The 13,924-nt window shown below is 46.2% G+C and overlaps 1 protein-coding gene across 7 annotated transcripts in view; it reads left to right on the plus strand.

Moving 5' to 3' along the window:
• Positions 1–13,924, plus strand: part of FAT3 (FAT atypical cadherin 3) — a 570,888-nt gene that overhangs the window by 471,543 nt on the left and 85,421 nt on the right. For all 7 annotated transcript variants that reach the window (XM_077341425.1, XM_077341429.1, XM_077341428.1 and 4 more), the window contains 2 exons: positions 2,538–2,691; positions 3,577–3,810. In XM_077341425.1, coding sequence (XP_077197540.1) covers positions 2,538–2,691; positions 3,577–3,810 — 388 coding nt within the window. The remainder of the gene's footprint in view (positions 1–2,537; positions 2,692–3,576; positions 3,811–13,924) is intronic.

The following is a 13,924-nucleotide window of genomic DNA, read 5'->3' on the forward strand; positions in this document are numbered from 1 at the left end:
TTCTCAGTTCTGTGACGTGCTCAAGGTCACCCAGCAGTCTGCATGTGGGGGAGCAGGGAATCAAACCCAGCTCGCCAGATCAGAAGTCCACACTCCTAACCACTACACCAAGCTGGCTCTCCAACACATGCCATATATACAGGAATTGCAGAGAGCCTGATTTTGGGATATTTGGAAATCCCTTATGTGTAGATACGCCACCGCTGTTATAATCTTGTCTTGTCTGCATGTGTTTTTTTCCTATGTTTTTTTATATCTTACTTAGTTGCTAGATTTTAAGCGTTCCCCCCCCCCTTGTTCTTTCTTTTTTTCTGTTTTCCCCTATATCTGCTGCTGTATCCCGTCCTTATATTAATTTGACTCCCTGTAAGCTTAGTATGGCAGTAGTAATGGGGAAAAGAACAACCATCAAGCAATGTTTATCAAACAAGTGTTCCAAATAGTGTGTTAACAAATGGGAAAAGAGAATAGAAAGACATAAACATTACAAAAGACTTGCCTCACAATATGCAAGCAAATGGATCTGCTACAAAGCCTGAGCAGTATACCGTCGAAAATCCTTGAAGGAACTTTTTCAAATCTCTGGATTTAACTCCTCATGCGAGGCTGCAGCCTGTTTATGAATGAAGACTGACTTGTTCAAAATTTGGAGATTAAGAAAGTTTTAGACAAATTAAACCGGGGGGTGGGGGGAGTGTCTGTCTTCGGCAGCTGATAAATCCAAGATTGTTATGTCTCTACATTTCTACCTTCTTGTTTACAAGACTGCGAGATCCAGAGATTTGAAAGAGTTGCTTCAAGAACTCCATGTATGCTGCTCAGGCCTTGTAGTAGTAGAAGAAGAGTTGGTCTTTATATGCTGCTTTTTTCTAGCAGAAGGAGTCTCTAAGCAGCTTATAATTGCCCACAACAGATCCCCTGTGAGGGAGGTGAGGCTGAGAGAGCTCTGATATTACAGAAGAAGAAGAAGAAGAAGAAGAAGAAGAAGAAGAAGAAGAAGAAGAAGAAGAAGAAGAAGAAGAAGAAGAAGAAGAAGAAGAAGAAGAAGAAGAAGAAGAAGAAGAAGAAGAAGAAGAAGAAGAAGAAGAAGAAGAAGAAGAAGAAGAAGAAGAAGACGACGACGACGACGACGACGACGACGACGACGACGACGACGACGACGACGACGACGACGACGACGACGACGACGACGACGACGACGACGACGACGACGACGACGACGACGCTCGCCTTCCCTTTTCTCTCCCCAAAACAGGCACCCTGTAAGGTGGGTGAGGCTGAGAGACCCCTGATATTACTGCTCCATCAGAACAACTCTAGCAGGACTGTGGTGAACCCAAGGTCACCCAGCAGGCTGCATGTGGAGGAGGAGCGGGGAATCAAACCCCGCTCGCCAGATTGGTGCTCCTAGCTACTTCACCAAGCTGGCCCTCCAGAGCTGTAGCAGAGCGGTTTGCTTGGGTATTGTGATGCAAGTCTTTTGCAATACTTCTGCCTTTCTATTCTCTTTTCACTTTTGTTAAACTATTTTGGACAATTGTTTGATAAACATTGTTTAATGGTTGTTCTTTTCCCCATTCCATTTTATAGTTCTACAGCAATTCACCATTGAGGTTCTGATTTATTATTTACTAGGGGCCAAACCCATTGCATTCAGGAATACAACGGGTGCTAGATTGGGTGAGTGGAGTGGAAGAACTCTGTGGACACCCTCCCCTCCCCCCCAGGACCTGGAAAGGCTGCAGGCGGCTGTTAGGAAACCCACTGGCAGGGGCAGCTCTCACAAGGCAGGGATCCGCAGCCTCCGAGCCTCAGAGGGAAGTGGAAGGAGGAGGGGGTGGTCAGGGGTGGGGGATGGAAGGTGACTGGCTGGCCGCTGGACAGACAGGCAAGCCGGTTGGAGGAGGAGGCACTTACGGGTGGGACAGCCACCCTGAGTGGGTGTAAAGCGCTGAGTGGTACTTAAGCCATGAGACCAGCTCCTCCTCCAAGCCCTTACCAGAAATATTAAGTGGAACAGATTACTGTGATTCCCTTTAATTCTTCTTACTTTCTCTCATAAGAGGGAGGACAGGAAGGGATGAGTAGTTGCTAGCTTTTATGACCCTTTCATATATGCCCAGAGGAATGCAGGATGCCAGCTTGCTCCGGATCAGCTTGCCCCAGGCATCTGGAAGGGTTTTTGCCTTCTGGACACAGAGCAGGGATCACTGGGGGAGTGCGATGGGGAGGTAGCTGTGAATTTCATGCATCATGTAGCGGGTTGGACTAGATGACCCTTGGGATCATTCCCGGCTCCATGTTTTCTGTGCTTCTAATTGATGCCGTTCATACATTTGCTGATCCTTTTCCAGATTCTGCTTAATCTTAACGCTTGAAGGCAGCTGGAGTCTTCTTCCATGGGGTTTGCAAGTTCCAATTGCAGCTGAGCACAGAGAGTAACAAAGAGGGATTGTGTTTGCGGCTTTTCTGAAGAAAAAACACCAAACCCCTTGCCAATTGCTGCTATTTTCTGTCATTTGTTTTCCTCCCCGAAGGTTACCTACATGGCAGTGTTCCCCGAAGACATCCCCTCAAATAAAGTCATACTTCAATTTGGTGCCAAAGACGCGGACATTGGATCCAGCGGTGAAATTCGGTATTCGCTGTACGGCCCGGGGAATAGCAAGTTCTTCTTAGATCCGGAAACGGGTAAGATCACAAGGACTTTTCACAGAGCAATACATTTGCAGTGGAAGGATGAAGGAGGGCTGATTCTGCACATTGTCATGTATCCCACAGGAATCCAACGGTAAATTATTTATGTAACATGGAAACAATTTACTGCTGGTTCTCATGAGACCCGCGCGAGAGGCAGCATGGAGTTCTGGACTAGAATGCAGCTAACATCTTACTTGGTGCAGTGAAGAGCCAGCATGGTGTAGTGCAGTGGTCCCCAACCCCCGGTCCGGAGACCGGTACCGGTCCGTAGATCAGTCGCTACCGGGCCGCAGCTACTCCGCGTCCTCCTCCCTGGCTGCTGCCTTGCCTCTCTGCTGCCGCCTCACGTTTGGTGCTCTCCAGCGGCCGCCATGGCTGGGGCTCCCCCTCGGCCTGGCACTGCGCAGCTGCTGCTGGCAGCGCCCCCCAGCGGACGGTGGGAAGTCAGGGGTGCCAGCACGAAAACAAATGGAACAGTGGCTCAGGTGGCAGCGATGTCCCTTGGCAAAAGACTACCCCCCACCGGGCCTCAGTAAAATTGTCAAGCATTGACCGGTCCCCGGTGATCAAAAGGTTGGGGACCACTGGTGTAGTGGTTAAGAGTGGCAGCCTCTAAACTGGAGAGCTGGATATGATTCCCCGCTCCTCCTCCACAGGCAGCCAGTTGGATGACCTTGGGCTACTCACAGTCCTGTTAGAGCTGTTCTGACGGAGCAGTCCTGTCAGTGCTCTCTCAGCCCCACTTACCTCACTTACCTCTGTTGTGAGAAGAGGGTCAGAGACACCTACTTTGTCTGTTGGATAATCCACACAAATGGATAATTATTACATTTCAATATGTCTCCCTCTTCACTTGTCTCATTTATTATGTTTTAGGGGAACTGAAATCTTCGTCTCTGCTAGACCGCGAGAAGATCCCTGTTTACAACCTGATTGCCAGGGCAAGTGATGGAGGAGGCAGATTCTGCCAGTCCGAAATTCGTCTCATCCTGGAGGACGTCAACGACAATCCCCCGGCCTTCTCCTCCGAGCACTACACGGCGTGCGTCTACGAGAACACGGCCACCAAAGCCCTGCTAACAAGAGTCCAGGCCAATGACCCTGATGTCGGTGAGTGAATGAGCCTGCTAAAGATCGAAATCATGAATGTTTCGTAAGCAGATGGAATTGGTCAGGATCCATTCTTGCCTTCCCTTCTCCCAGGCTTTCTCAACCAGGGTTCCGTGAAACCCTGGGGTTTCTTGATAGCCCTGGAAGAGTTTCCTGAATGGGTGGGAGTTAATTAATTTTTAATGTATTTTAAGATTTTGTTAAACATTTATCAGGTGATATGACTGTATATGGTCATGTTGAGCCGCCCCCCCCCCTCTCCAAATGGCCAATGATGGGCCTAGATGCGGTGGGAAGGGGAGGGGCCCTGGGTGGGGGTGTCCACAGCTATGCTTCCTGACCATATTCTGCATGGTTGTGCCAGTCCTGAGGTTTCTTGAAGCCTGAATAATGTTTCAGGGGATTCTCAGTGGGGAGAAATTTGAGAAAGGCAGCCGTATCCCTTCATTGTTCATAGAATCATAGAATCATAGAGTTGGAAGGGGCCATACAGGCCATCTAGTCCAACCCCCTGATCAATGCAGGATCAGTTCCTTCTAGTTTTGATGGCCTTTCTTATGCAAACAAAGGTGACTTACAAAACCTAGTTTTCAAATTATCTTGGAGGTGAATGTGAAACTTGTGAATGCAGATGTGTGGTTCATTTATTGAAATCTTAGCTTCTGGAATAATGATGACAGAGCATTCAGACATTACCCTACACTGGAATTAAACTTCAGCTTGATACAGTGGACATGAATATTGGTTGCTTTGTCATATCAACAGGCCTTTAGTTCTCTATCCACCTTTATTTCTCGTATCAAGTGTGGAAATAAACTACTGTTTCCCACGAGGTCGTAAATCAGTTATCTAGTTGAGCTGAAAGGGGTTTTTACCCTCTATAAACTGGGTTTCTAAGCCAAGAGTCATATCTGGCTTGGAGAAGAAGAAAAGAAGAGTTGGTTTTTATACCCCACTTTTCATTGCCTGAAGGAGTCTCAAAGTGGCTTACAATCGCCTTCCCTTCCTCTTCCCAACAGACACCCTGTGAGGGAGGTGAGGGACGTGGGGCTGAGAGAGCTCTGATAGGATTGCTCAGTCATAACGGCACTATCATGGCTGTGATGAGCCCAAGGTCACCCAGCTGGTTGCATGTGGAGGAGCAGGGAATCAAACCCAGCTCTCCTGTTTACAGAGTCAAACAGAGTATCATGGTTCATTTAGGCCTACATTCAGGCATTGTAGACACTTACAGTTTGAAGAGAAGTGGAAGGACAGAGGATCTCCAGAGCAACTGGTTGTCCACTATGTGAGACAGGATGCTGGACTAGATGGACCACTCCATTGTGTGAGACAGGGTGCTGGACTAGATGGACCACTGGTCTGATAGAATCATAGAATCATAGAGTTGGAAGGGGCCATACAGGCCATCTAGTCCAACCCCCTGCTCAATGCAGGATCAGCCCTAAGCATCCTAAGGCATCCAAGAAAAGTGTGTATCCAACCTTTGCTTGAAGACTGCCAGTGAGGGGGAGCTCACCACCTCCTTAGGCAGCTTATTCCACTGCTGAACTACTCTGACTGTGAATTTTTTCCCCCTGATATCTAGCCTATATCGTTGTACTTGTATTTTAAACCCATTACTGCGTGTCCTTTCCTCTGCAGCCAACGGGAACAGCATCCTGCCCTCCTCCAAGTGGCAACCTTTCAAATACTTAAAGAGGGCTATCATGTCCCCTTTCAACCTCCTTTTCTCCAGGCTGAACATTCCCAAGTCCCTCAACCTATCTTCATAGGGCTTGGTCCCTTGATCCACCAGGACTCTTCATATGTTCTTATGGCAAAACGAATAAACCATACTCATGGCCATCCTACCAACTGGAAGTATAATTCCAACTTAGCGTGACATCTGTGTAAAGCTAATGTGACCTTTAAAAAACCCTGTCATTTAATTTCATCTGAAATTCAGCTCTTCGATTCACTCTATCGGATTTTAAAATGCAAATGGCATGCAAAATATTATTATTATTTACAGCTCTGTTTCTGATCCTACTTAGCGTGTTGGTCTCAGAACAAGGCCGTTAAGCCCATGCGCAGGAACAAGCTGGCGTCAGCGGCTTTTAGGGTAATGATTAGTAATGCAGACATGAATTGCAGCATTCATTCTATAATTTTCGACCTGCCGATGTGCAATTCTCCATACTGATTAGCTATTAGGGTCAAACGCCAGTAATGCCAGATGCTGGTAATGAAACATGACAGTATTGATATGCAGATATTAAAAGAGAGAAATCTTGATTCAGCACTCCGTTAATACAGCCATAAATCTTGCCATACCAAAGACATGAAGCTGTCACCTTCTGCTACAATTTGCTGATCCACTCCTACAATTTGCAAACATGCCCTGTATTTAGTTTTATTATCTGCTTTAAAAGGTTATTTTCATTACAGAGCAGCGAGGGTGAAGCAGAGTTGGAGGACAGTTGGCAGCTTCAAGCCATTCGTTTGGAAAACTTAATGGCCTTTCGGGTTTTTTATGGAAGCCTGAAGTTTAGAGATCGGGGGAAATATATATATTTTTTCTTATTTTTCCATTGGGAGTGTTTGCCTTGCCAAACGTACATAAATGAGCCAAGCTGATTCTATGATGCTGACCCAGGAAGCCACACCAAAGTAAACTTGTATATGACTGTGTGTACCCTTTCTCCTACATTGAAAGAAGACATGTAATTATGACGAGATCTAAAGGGCTCATTGCCCTGACCTGGGTAGCCTGAGCTAGTCTGATCTCGTTAGATCTTGGAAGATAATTCAAATGAAATTCCATCTAAACTTCTGGAAGAAGTTCCTGACAGTTAGAGGGGTTTCTCAGTGGAACAGGCTTCCTCGGGAGGTGGTGGGTTCTCCATCTTTGGAAATTTTTAAACAGAGGCTGGATAGCCATCTGACGGAGAGGCTGATTCTGTGAAGGCAAAGGGGTGGCAGGTTACAGTGGATGAGCGAGAGGGTTGTGAGTGTCTTGCATAGTGTAAGAAAGCAAGTGGAGCAGGGGTTCAGGCAGCGGCGACGTCCCTCAGCAAAAGACTATCTCCTCCCCTGGGCCTCAGTAAAATTGTCAAGCATTGACCGGTCCCCGGTGACAAAAAGGTTGGGGACCACTGCTTTAGACTAATCCTGCATTGCTCAGGGGGTTGGACTAGATGCCCTGTAGGGCTCCGCCAACCCTATGATTGTATAAACCAATTGTGATTAGGATCAGCCCCCCCCCCCTCCATCAGCCTTTTTCAGTAGTGAGTCAAAAGGGCAGCCATGTTGGTCTGAGGTAAAAGACCTATCTGAAGAAGGGAGTTTATGCCCCAAAAACCTCGTTGGTCTCTAAGGCACTGCGAAACTCAGATCTAGCTCTTCTGGCACTGGATTGTCATGGGATTTCAGCATCAAGCTGCTTCTTTTCTTGGTAGAAGCCACAACATCAGCATAGCTGCAGACTAGGCCTATTTCTTAAACCAATCTACCATTCAGGGCCATTGTTAGGATACAATGGGTTTGGGGCATATGTATGCAAGATGAAAGAGCAAGGATGGATGGATGGATGGATGGATGGATGGATGGATGGATGGATGGATGGATGGATGGATGGATGGATGGATGGATGGGTGGGTGGGTGGGTGGGTGGGTGGATGGATGGATGGGTGGGTGGGTGGGTGGGAGGGTGGATGGATGGATGGGTGGGTGGGTGGGTGGGTTGGGTTGGGTTGGGTGGATGATTGATTGATTGATTGAATGAATGATTTCTAACCTGTCCCTCTCCCAAATGGGTCTCAAGGTGGCGTTCATCAGTAAAATACAAAATGCAATAAATGTAGAAATCTAGATAATATTCTAAAGATTTGACAAAACCCGATTTCATTTGCTCCTGCTATCCCGCTGCGTTCTGGACAGGAAGATGCCAACGAGCCAGGCAAACAAGTTGGAATAAATATCAGGAATGCCTGGCCTGATAAGAGGGTATCTATCCAAATGCGAGCTTAAGTGGACTCTGGGGGATGGTAGAGGACAGGAAGGCCTGGAGGATCATTGTCCATGGGGTCGCGATGGGTGGACACGACTTCACAACTAACAATAACAATCCAAATGTAAATCCCAAAGTGGGGAGTAGGCAGGGGTCCTGGATGGGTGGTTGAGGCGCAACTCGAACCCCAACCAGATGCCTGGTGGAGAAGTGCTGTTTTGCAACACTTTGGGACTTTGAGAGTTCTATAAAGGCCGGCATTTCTCCAAGGAAAAGTGCATCTTTGTTTGGTACTCTGTCCCACTTCCTCTGTGATATAGAAGGCTGAATGTGCTGATGGGTTGTACCAATTTATACTATAGAAAGAAACACAGGGTGCTGAAACCACAATCAGAAAACAATTCCATGTAGACTATAGAATACCAGTGATCTCTTGTTGCAGAGAGAAAAGCTCCGTTGACAAAATATGTTATCAAGCTGAGTCCTGACTTCAAAGTTTCTTTTTTAAAACACATACGCCTACTGATGCTGATAGCAAGCCGTAAAAAAGGCAATAAAGAACTAGGAAGTGGTATCTGACCAGTTTCAAGCCAGAAAAAAATATTTTTCGCCTTGTTTTTTTAAAGCCCATAACCTAAACACCCTATTGGAAAGGCCGAGGCCCTTCACATAGAAAACTAGCATAAGAAGAATTTTATTTTTCTGCTTGAAGGGATTTTTCTCTTTTTTTGTACAAAAGAAGGTTCAATCAAGTAAGCCAGCCTTTGTCAACTTTTTAACCATTGAGAAACCCCTACAACATTCTTCAGGCTTCCAATAACCCCAGAAATTGCACAATCTTGCAGAATATGGTTGGGAAGCATAGCTGTATACACGCCTACCCGGGGCCCTTCCCCGTCCCACCCCCTCCAGGCCCATCACTGACCATTTTGGAAGGCGGATGGGGAGGTCAACATGACTATATATGAAGATATCACCCAATAAAAATACATTAAAAATTAATTAACTCCCACCCATTCAGGAAACCCTTCCAGGGCCATCAAGAAACCACAGGGTTTCATGAAACCCTGGTTCAGAAGGCCGGAAGTAAGCTGTAATGGCTTCACGAATACATGAAGCTGCCTGATACTGACTCAGATCATGGGTCTCTCAAGCTCAGTCTTATCTGCTTTAACTGACCACAGTTCTCCAGGAAAGGTCTTTAATAGCACCCTATCTGATCCATTTTAAGTGGAGATAATAGGCATTGAACCTGTAACCTTCATACAGTGCTGATGCTTTACTGCTGAGCTATAGCTTCTTACAAGAGCCTCTTGTGGCACAGAGTGGTAAGGCAGCCGTCTGAAAGCTTTGCCCATGAGGCTGGGAGTTCAATCCCAGCAGCCGGCTCAAGGTTGACTCAGCCTTCCATCCTTCCGAGGTCGGTAAAATGAGTACCCAGCTTGCTGGGGGGTAAACGGTAATGACTGGGGAAGGCACTGGCAAACCACCCCGTATTGAGTCTGCCAAGAAAACGCTAGAGGGCGTCACCCCAAGGGTCAGACATGACCTGGTGTTTGCACAGGGGATACCTTTACCTTATAGCTTCTTACACATAAATAAAAGTGGTGCAGCAAAGATGCAGGTTGATGACCTCTGTGAGAACTGGACCCATAACCAAAGAGGATAGGGATGGAATACCTCACCCTTTAACCATTATGGGTTTTGAACATGATAGGGTAATGAAAAAGTATTAGCAGGTACCTATGCTGTTAAATTGATTCAAACATTGCTTCAATGCATGTGTCCAGCATTATATCTCCCAAGGGGTCCAGTGCAAAGCCTCTGGAAAGTAGATAAGCAGAACATGAGGTCACGTGGCTTGTCCATTGTGGCCATCTGAGGTATACTTTCTGTCAACCAAGAGAACATAATCGCTGTTGTTGTTGTTGTTGTCGTTGTTGTTAAATGTCTATATCACCTTCCCATATGGCTCAGGGCAGTTTACATAGAGTTAACACTTAAAATAAATTTTAAATAATAGAAAAATAATAAAATTCACAGTCTAAAACTTAGTAAGAACAAAAGTAATCAGCAGCATTTCAATCATAGTCATAGCAGCCTCCAGGTTATTCACAGCCCGTAAATCTCCCAATTGGGTGTCTATGGAAGTGCTTTTGTCAGGGAAGGGCCATAATTGTAAAGGTCATTGAGCCATCAGCCCCAGCCAAAGGATTTACAGAAGAGCTCCGTCTTGCAGACCCTGTGGAGCTGTGCCAGGTCCGACAGGGCCCAGGTCTCCCCTGGGAGTTCATTCCACCCACCCACCTGGTTGAAGCCAGACATACTTCCCTGGGGCTAGGGACCGAACACTGGTTGGAGTTCACAGAACCCATAATATGTCATGCTCAATGGGTGTGATCCCACATATGTCATTTTATTGCCATGTAAGGAGGCCTCCATTGACTGAAGAGATGCTCTTAAGATAATTAGGTGAACAATAGTGCAGGATCCAACCAACTAGAGAGCCAGTTTGGTGTAGTGGTTAGGAGTGTGGACTTCTAATCTGGCATGCCGGGTTCGATTCTGCGCTCCCCCACATGCAACCAGCTGGGTGACCTTGGGCTCGCCATGGCACTGATAAAAGTGTTCTGACCGGGCAGTGATATCAGCGCTCTCTCAGCCTCACCCACCCCACAGGGTGTCTGTTGTGGGGAGAGGAATGGGAAGGCGACTGTAAGCCGCTTTGAGCCTCCTTCGGGTAGGGAAAAGCGGCATATAAGAACCAACTCTTCTTCTTCTTCTTCAAATCTTTTTCTTTATTACATCTCAAACTAGCATTAATGCCCCCCCCCTTAGACTTACAGCAAGCCCATATGGAAAAGGAGCTAGAATGAATCCTTCTAAATCCTCCATGACCCATAACACTTAGAGCTGCCCCAGATTTATGACATACCAGTGCCTTATCTCACATGGGGGACCACCGGGAACTGCTGCTGTACAAATAAATAATAGTATTGGCGACTGATAAAGCCATCATTAACATGCCTTTCGTTAGTAATGGGTTCTGAATGGCTGGAAATCTGTCCTAGGTGTATCAAATTAGCGAATAATGAAATCATCATTTAAATGCCACATCGTTTAATGATGGCGGAATGTAAAAAAAAGAAAAGAAAAACACAGCCTAGGTGCATCAGCACAGTAAACGGTAACAACATCATTTAAATACCATTTAATCCATAATGACTTTTCCGAGGCTCGACGATATTGTCTTGCGCAGATCGCGGAGAAAGTACTTAAGAAGAAAAAAAGATTTCGGTTCCTCAGAGAATTGGCTGATCTTTCATAACGCAATTAGGAGTCTCCACGTTTTCATCTAGCGGAGCTCTTTATGAATTTGGCCACTTTAGAGGGAGTCCCCCCGGTTCCCTCTGGCGCGGTTATTGTACTCGTGCTACGTCAAGCCAAAAACAAATGCAATTTGCTTGCCTTTTGATCCGTCTTTTTGAACAACGTTCCTCCGCAATCATTAAAAAAAAAAGAAAAGAAAACTCCTGAAATCCTGTCACAAATTTTTTAAATTAACCGAGCATGCCTGGAAGGGAGATCAGTAGCTCTGGCGTGTCTGATTAATGTCAGCCTTGTAGCTTCTGCTTTCAAACAATAGGGCCACAGCTACTGCAAATCGCCACGGAGAGCAGGGAATCGCTGGCTTCAAAGACTCTTTTGCATTCACAGCTACTGTCTTTGTTCATCGTTCCCACCGCTGGGCCGCACGGATGAAAACAACACGGGAACTTATGCGGCTCTGTTTTGGCATTTGTGCTTAATTAGGCTTCGAGTAGGTGTCCCACTGCAGTGGAAGGAGAGTTGGCCACTGTAGGGTGCTCTCCGTTTAGGCCTATAAGCAACACCATCGTACAAGACTAGAATGCAGTAGCAGGCCAAGGTTGGGTCTCCATCTGTTTTTTCAAACCTCTTGACTCCTGGATGCCGTGATCAGGGGACAAGCAACCTAGATGGACCGCCAATGAAATAAGGGTTCTTATTCATGGAATCAGAGTTGGAAGGGACCTCCAGGGTCATCCAACCTCCTGCATTATGTAGGAAATTGACAACTACCTGCCCACCCACAGAGACCCCAATGCCATGCCCAGATAATTCTCTCTCCCCCCCCCCCAAAAAAAATTAGATTTCCTGGTCAGTCTGGCCTGGAGGAAATTCGCCTTCTGAGCCCAAAGTGTCAATTGGCATTTCTCTTGGCATGCAAGGAAAGGCCACAAGAGCCAAGCACCGACACAATTGCTTCTGCCCACCCACTCATAGAATAAAACCATTGAATCATAGAGTTGGAAGGTACCTCCAGGGTCATCTAGTCCAAACCCTCGGACAGTACAGGAACTCACAACTACCTGCCTACCCACAGTGGCCCCAGTTTCATGCCCAAGTGATCATACCACCACCACCACCACCACCACCAAAAACCTTCAGAATCCAGTCTGGCCTGGAGGAACTTAGAATCATAGAATCATAGAGTTGGAAGGGGCCACACAGGCCATCTAGTCCAACCCCCTGCTCTACGCAGGATCAGCCCAAAGCATCCTAAAGCATCCAAGAAAACTGTGTATCCAACCTTTGCTTGAAGACTGCCAGTGACTGCCAACTTCACCTACCATCCCACAGTGGTGACCAGCAATTCCTTGGGTATGCAAGGAAGGACCACAAGAGACAAAAACTGCCACATCTCTTGCTGCGCACCCAATCACTATCTGCCTGTGTTCATACTACCAGCATTTCTGTCAGATGACTACCTAGCCACTGCTTAAAAACTTCACAATCTGCCTTATTGTTGGTTAAATTGCCACCTATGGCAGTTCCACATTGGAAGTATCTCTAAGAAGGCCAAGTCCAAACAATACTGCTTATCCCAGTGATGGTTGTGAGATGGTGTCTGGCATGCAAATTGGTCTCATGGGGCATTTGTTGGAAAAGAAAAATCTTTGGGATTTTCCTCCTGTCCCCCTTTGTCCTGCTTCTCTCGATGCCTCTCGTCCCACAAGTCCCTGCTAAGATCTTCTCAAATGGAGAACCTCAGACAGATTCCATTCTCTCAGTTGGTTTGGAATCAGTGATCTGCAATGGATATTACCAAAAGCTCTGATTTCTGTGAGCAAAATCCTTAATACTTAGAACGTTGAGAGTTTTAAAATATCATATAATGTCCTTACAGAATTCTGTAGATGGAATACGGAGGTAGCAAGCTACAAATTCAATAGACCAAATGCACCCGGTATCTCTTCTAAACAAACAAGAATGTCACCTGAAAATGGAAATCGCCCCATGATCAGCATATCATTTAGACTAGTCCAAACAAGTTCTATCTTGCATTGGTGAGTTTTGCTCCCCATGTTAGTCCTTCTGTGGAGACGCTCAGTGTCTGCAAAGTCAGTCATCCATAAACAATAGGAGTGGAAATTGGTTATGCTTCATTTCCTTTGTCCTATCCAGATTTGTTCCCCAGGGAGTTTGTAAGTCACACCTTCTCTTTGGTGCAAGACATCTCGGGCCACTGATGTTGTGCATTCTGTTTGTCTTCCTTCCACCTGCTGAGTTTATAATTAAAATGTTAATAGCCGTTGTCCGAATGAGCCCGTATTTTGGTGCCAGAACTCACCCGTCCCCAATTGTAGTAAAAATAATGAACTAAATAATTAACCATTTGCTGCTCTTCCATAGGATCCCACTACTTAATGCCTGGGGAGACCTCCTGTGTAGTGGTGAAGCCAGCTCTGAGCACAATAACTTAGCTGGTTATTTAATCTCTGTTGTTACAACCACCATGCCAGGGGTCACTGCAGATCAGCCTCTGTACCCAAGTACAGAGGTCAGAATAGACCCATCTGAAAGCCAGGTGGTGGCCTGAGACCAGTGGTGGAAAGTGCCATCAAGTCGCAACCAATCATGGTGGCCCCTTAAGGGGTTTTCAAGCAAGCTTTCTCATCCAAGGTTTCGTGAAACCCTGGGACTTCTTGACGGCCCTGGAAGGGTTTTCCACATGAGTGGGATTTAATTAACTTTTAATATATTCTTAAAATGTGTTAAACATTTATCGGGCAATATGACCATATATGGTCATGTTGACCT

The sequence above is a fragment of the Paroedura picta genome, chromosome 6, assembly GCF_049243985.1.
Source record: "Paroedura picta isolate Pp20150507F chromosome 6, Ppicta_v3.0, whole genome shotgun sequence".
In the NCBI taxonomy this organism is placed as follows: Eukaryota; Metazoa; Chordata; class Lepidosauria; order Squamata; family Gekkonidae; genus Paroedura; species Paroedura picta.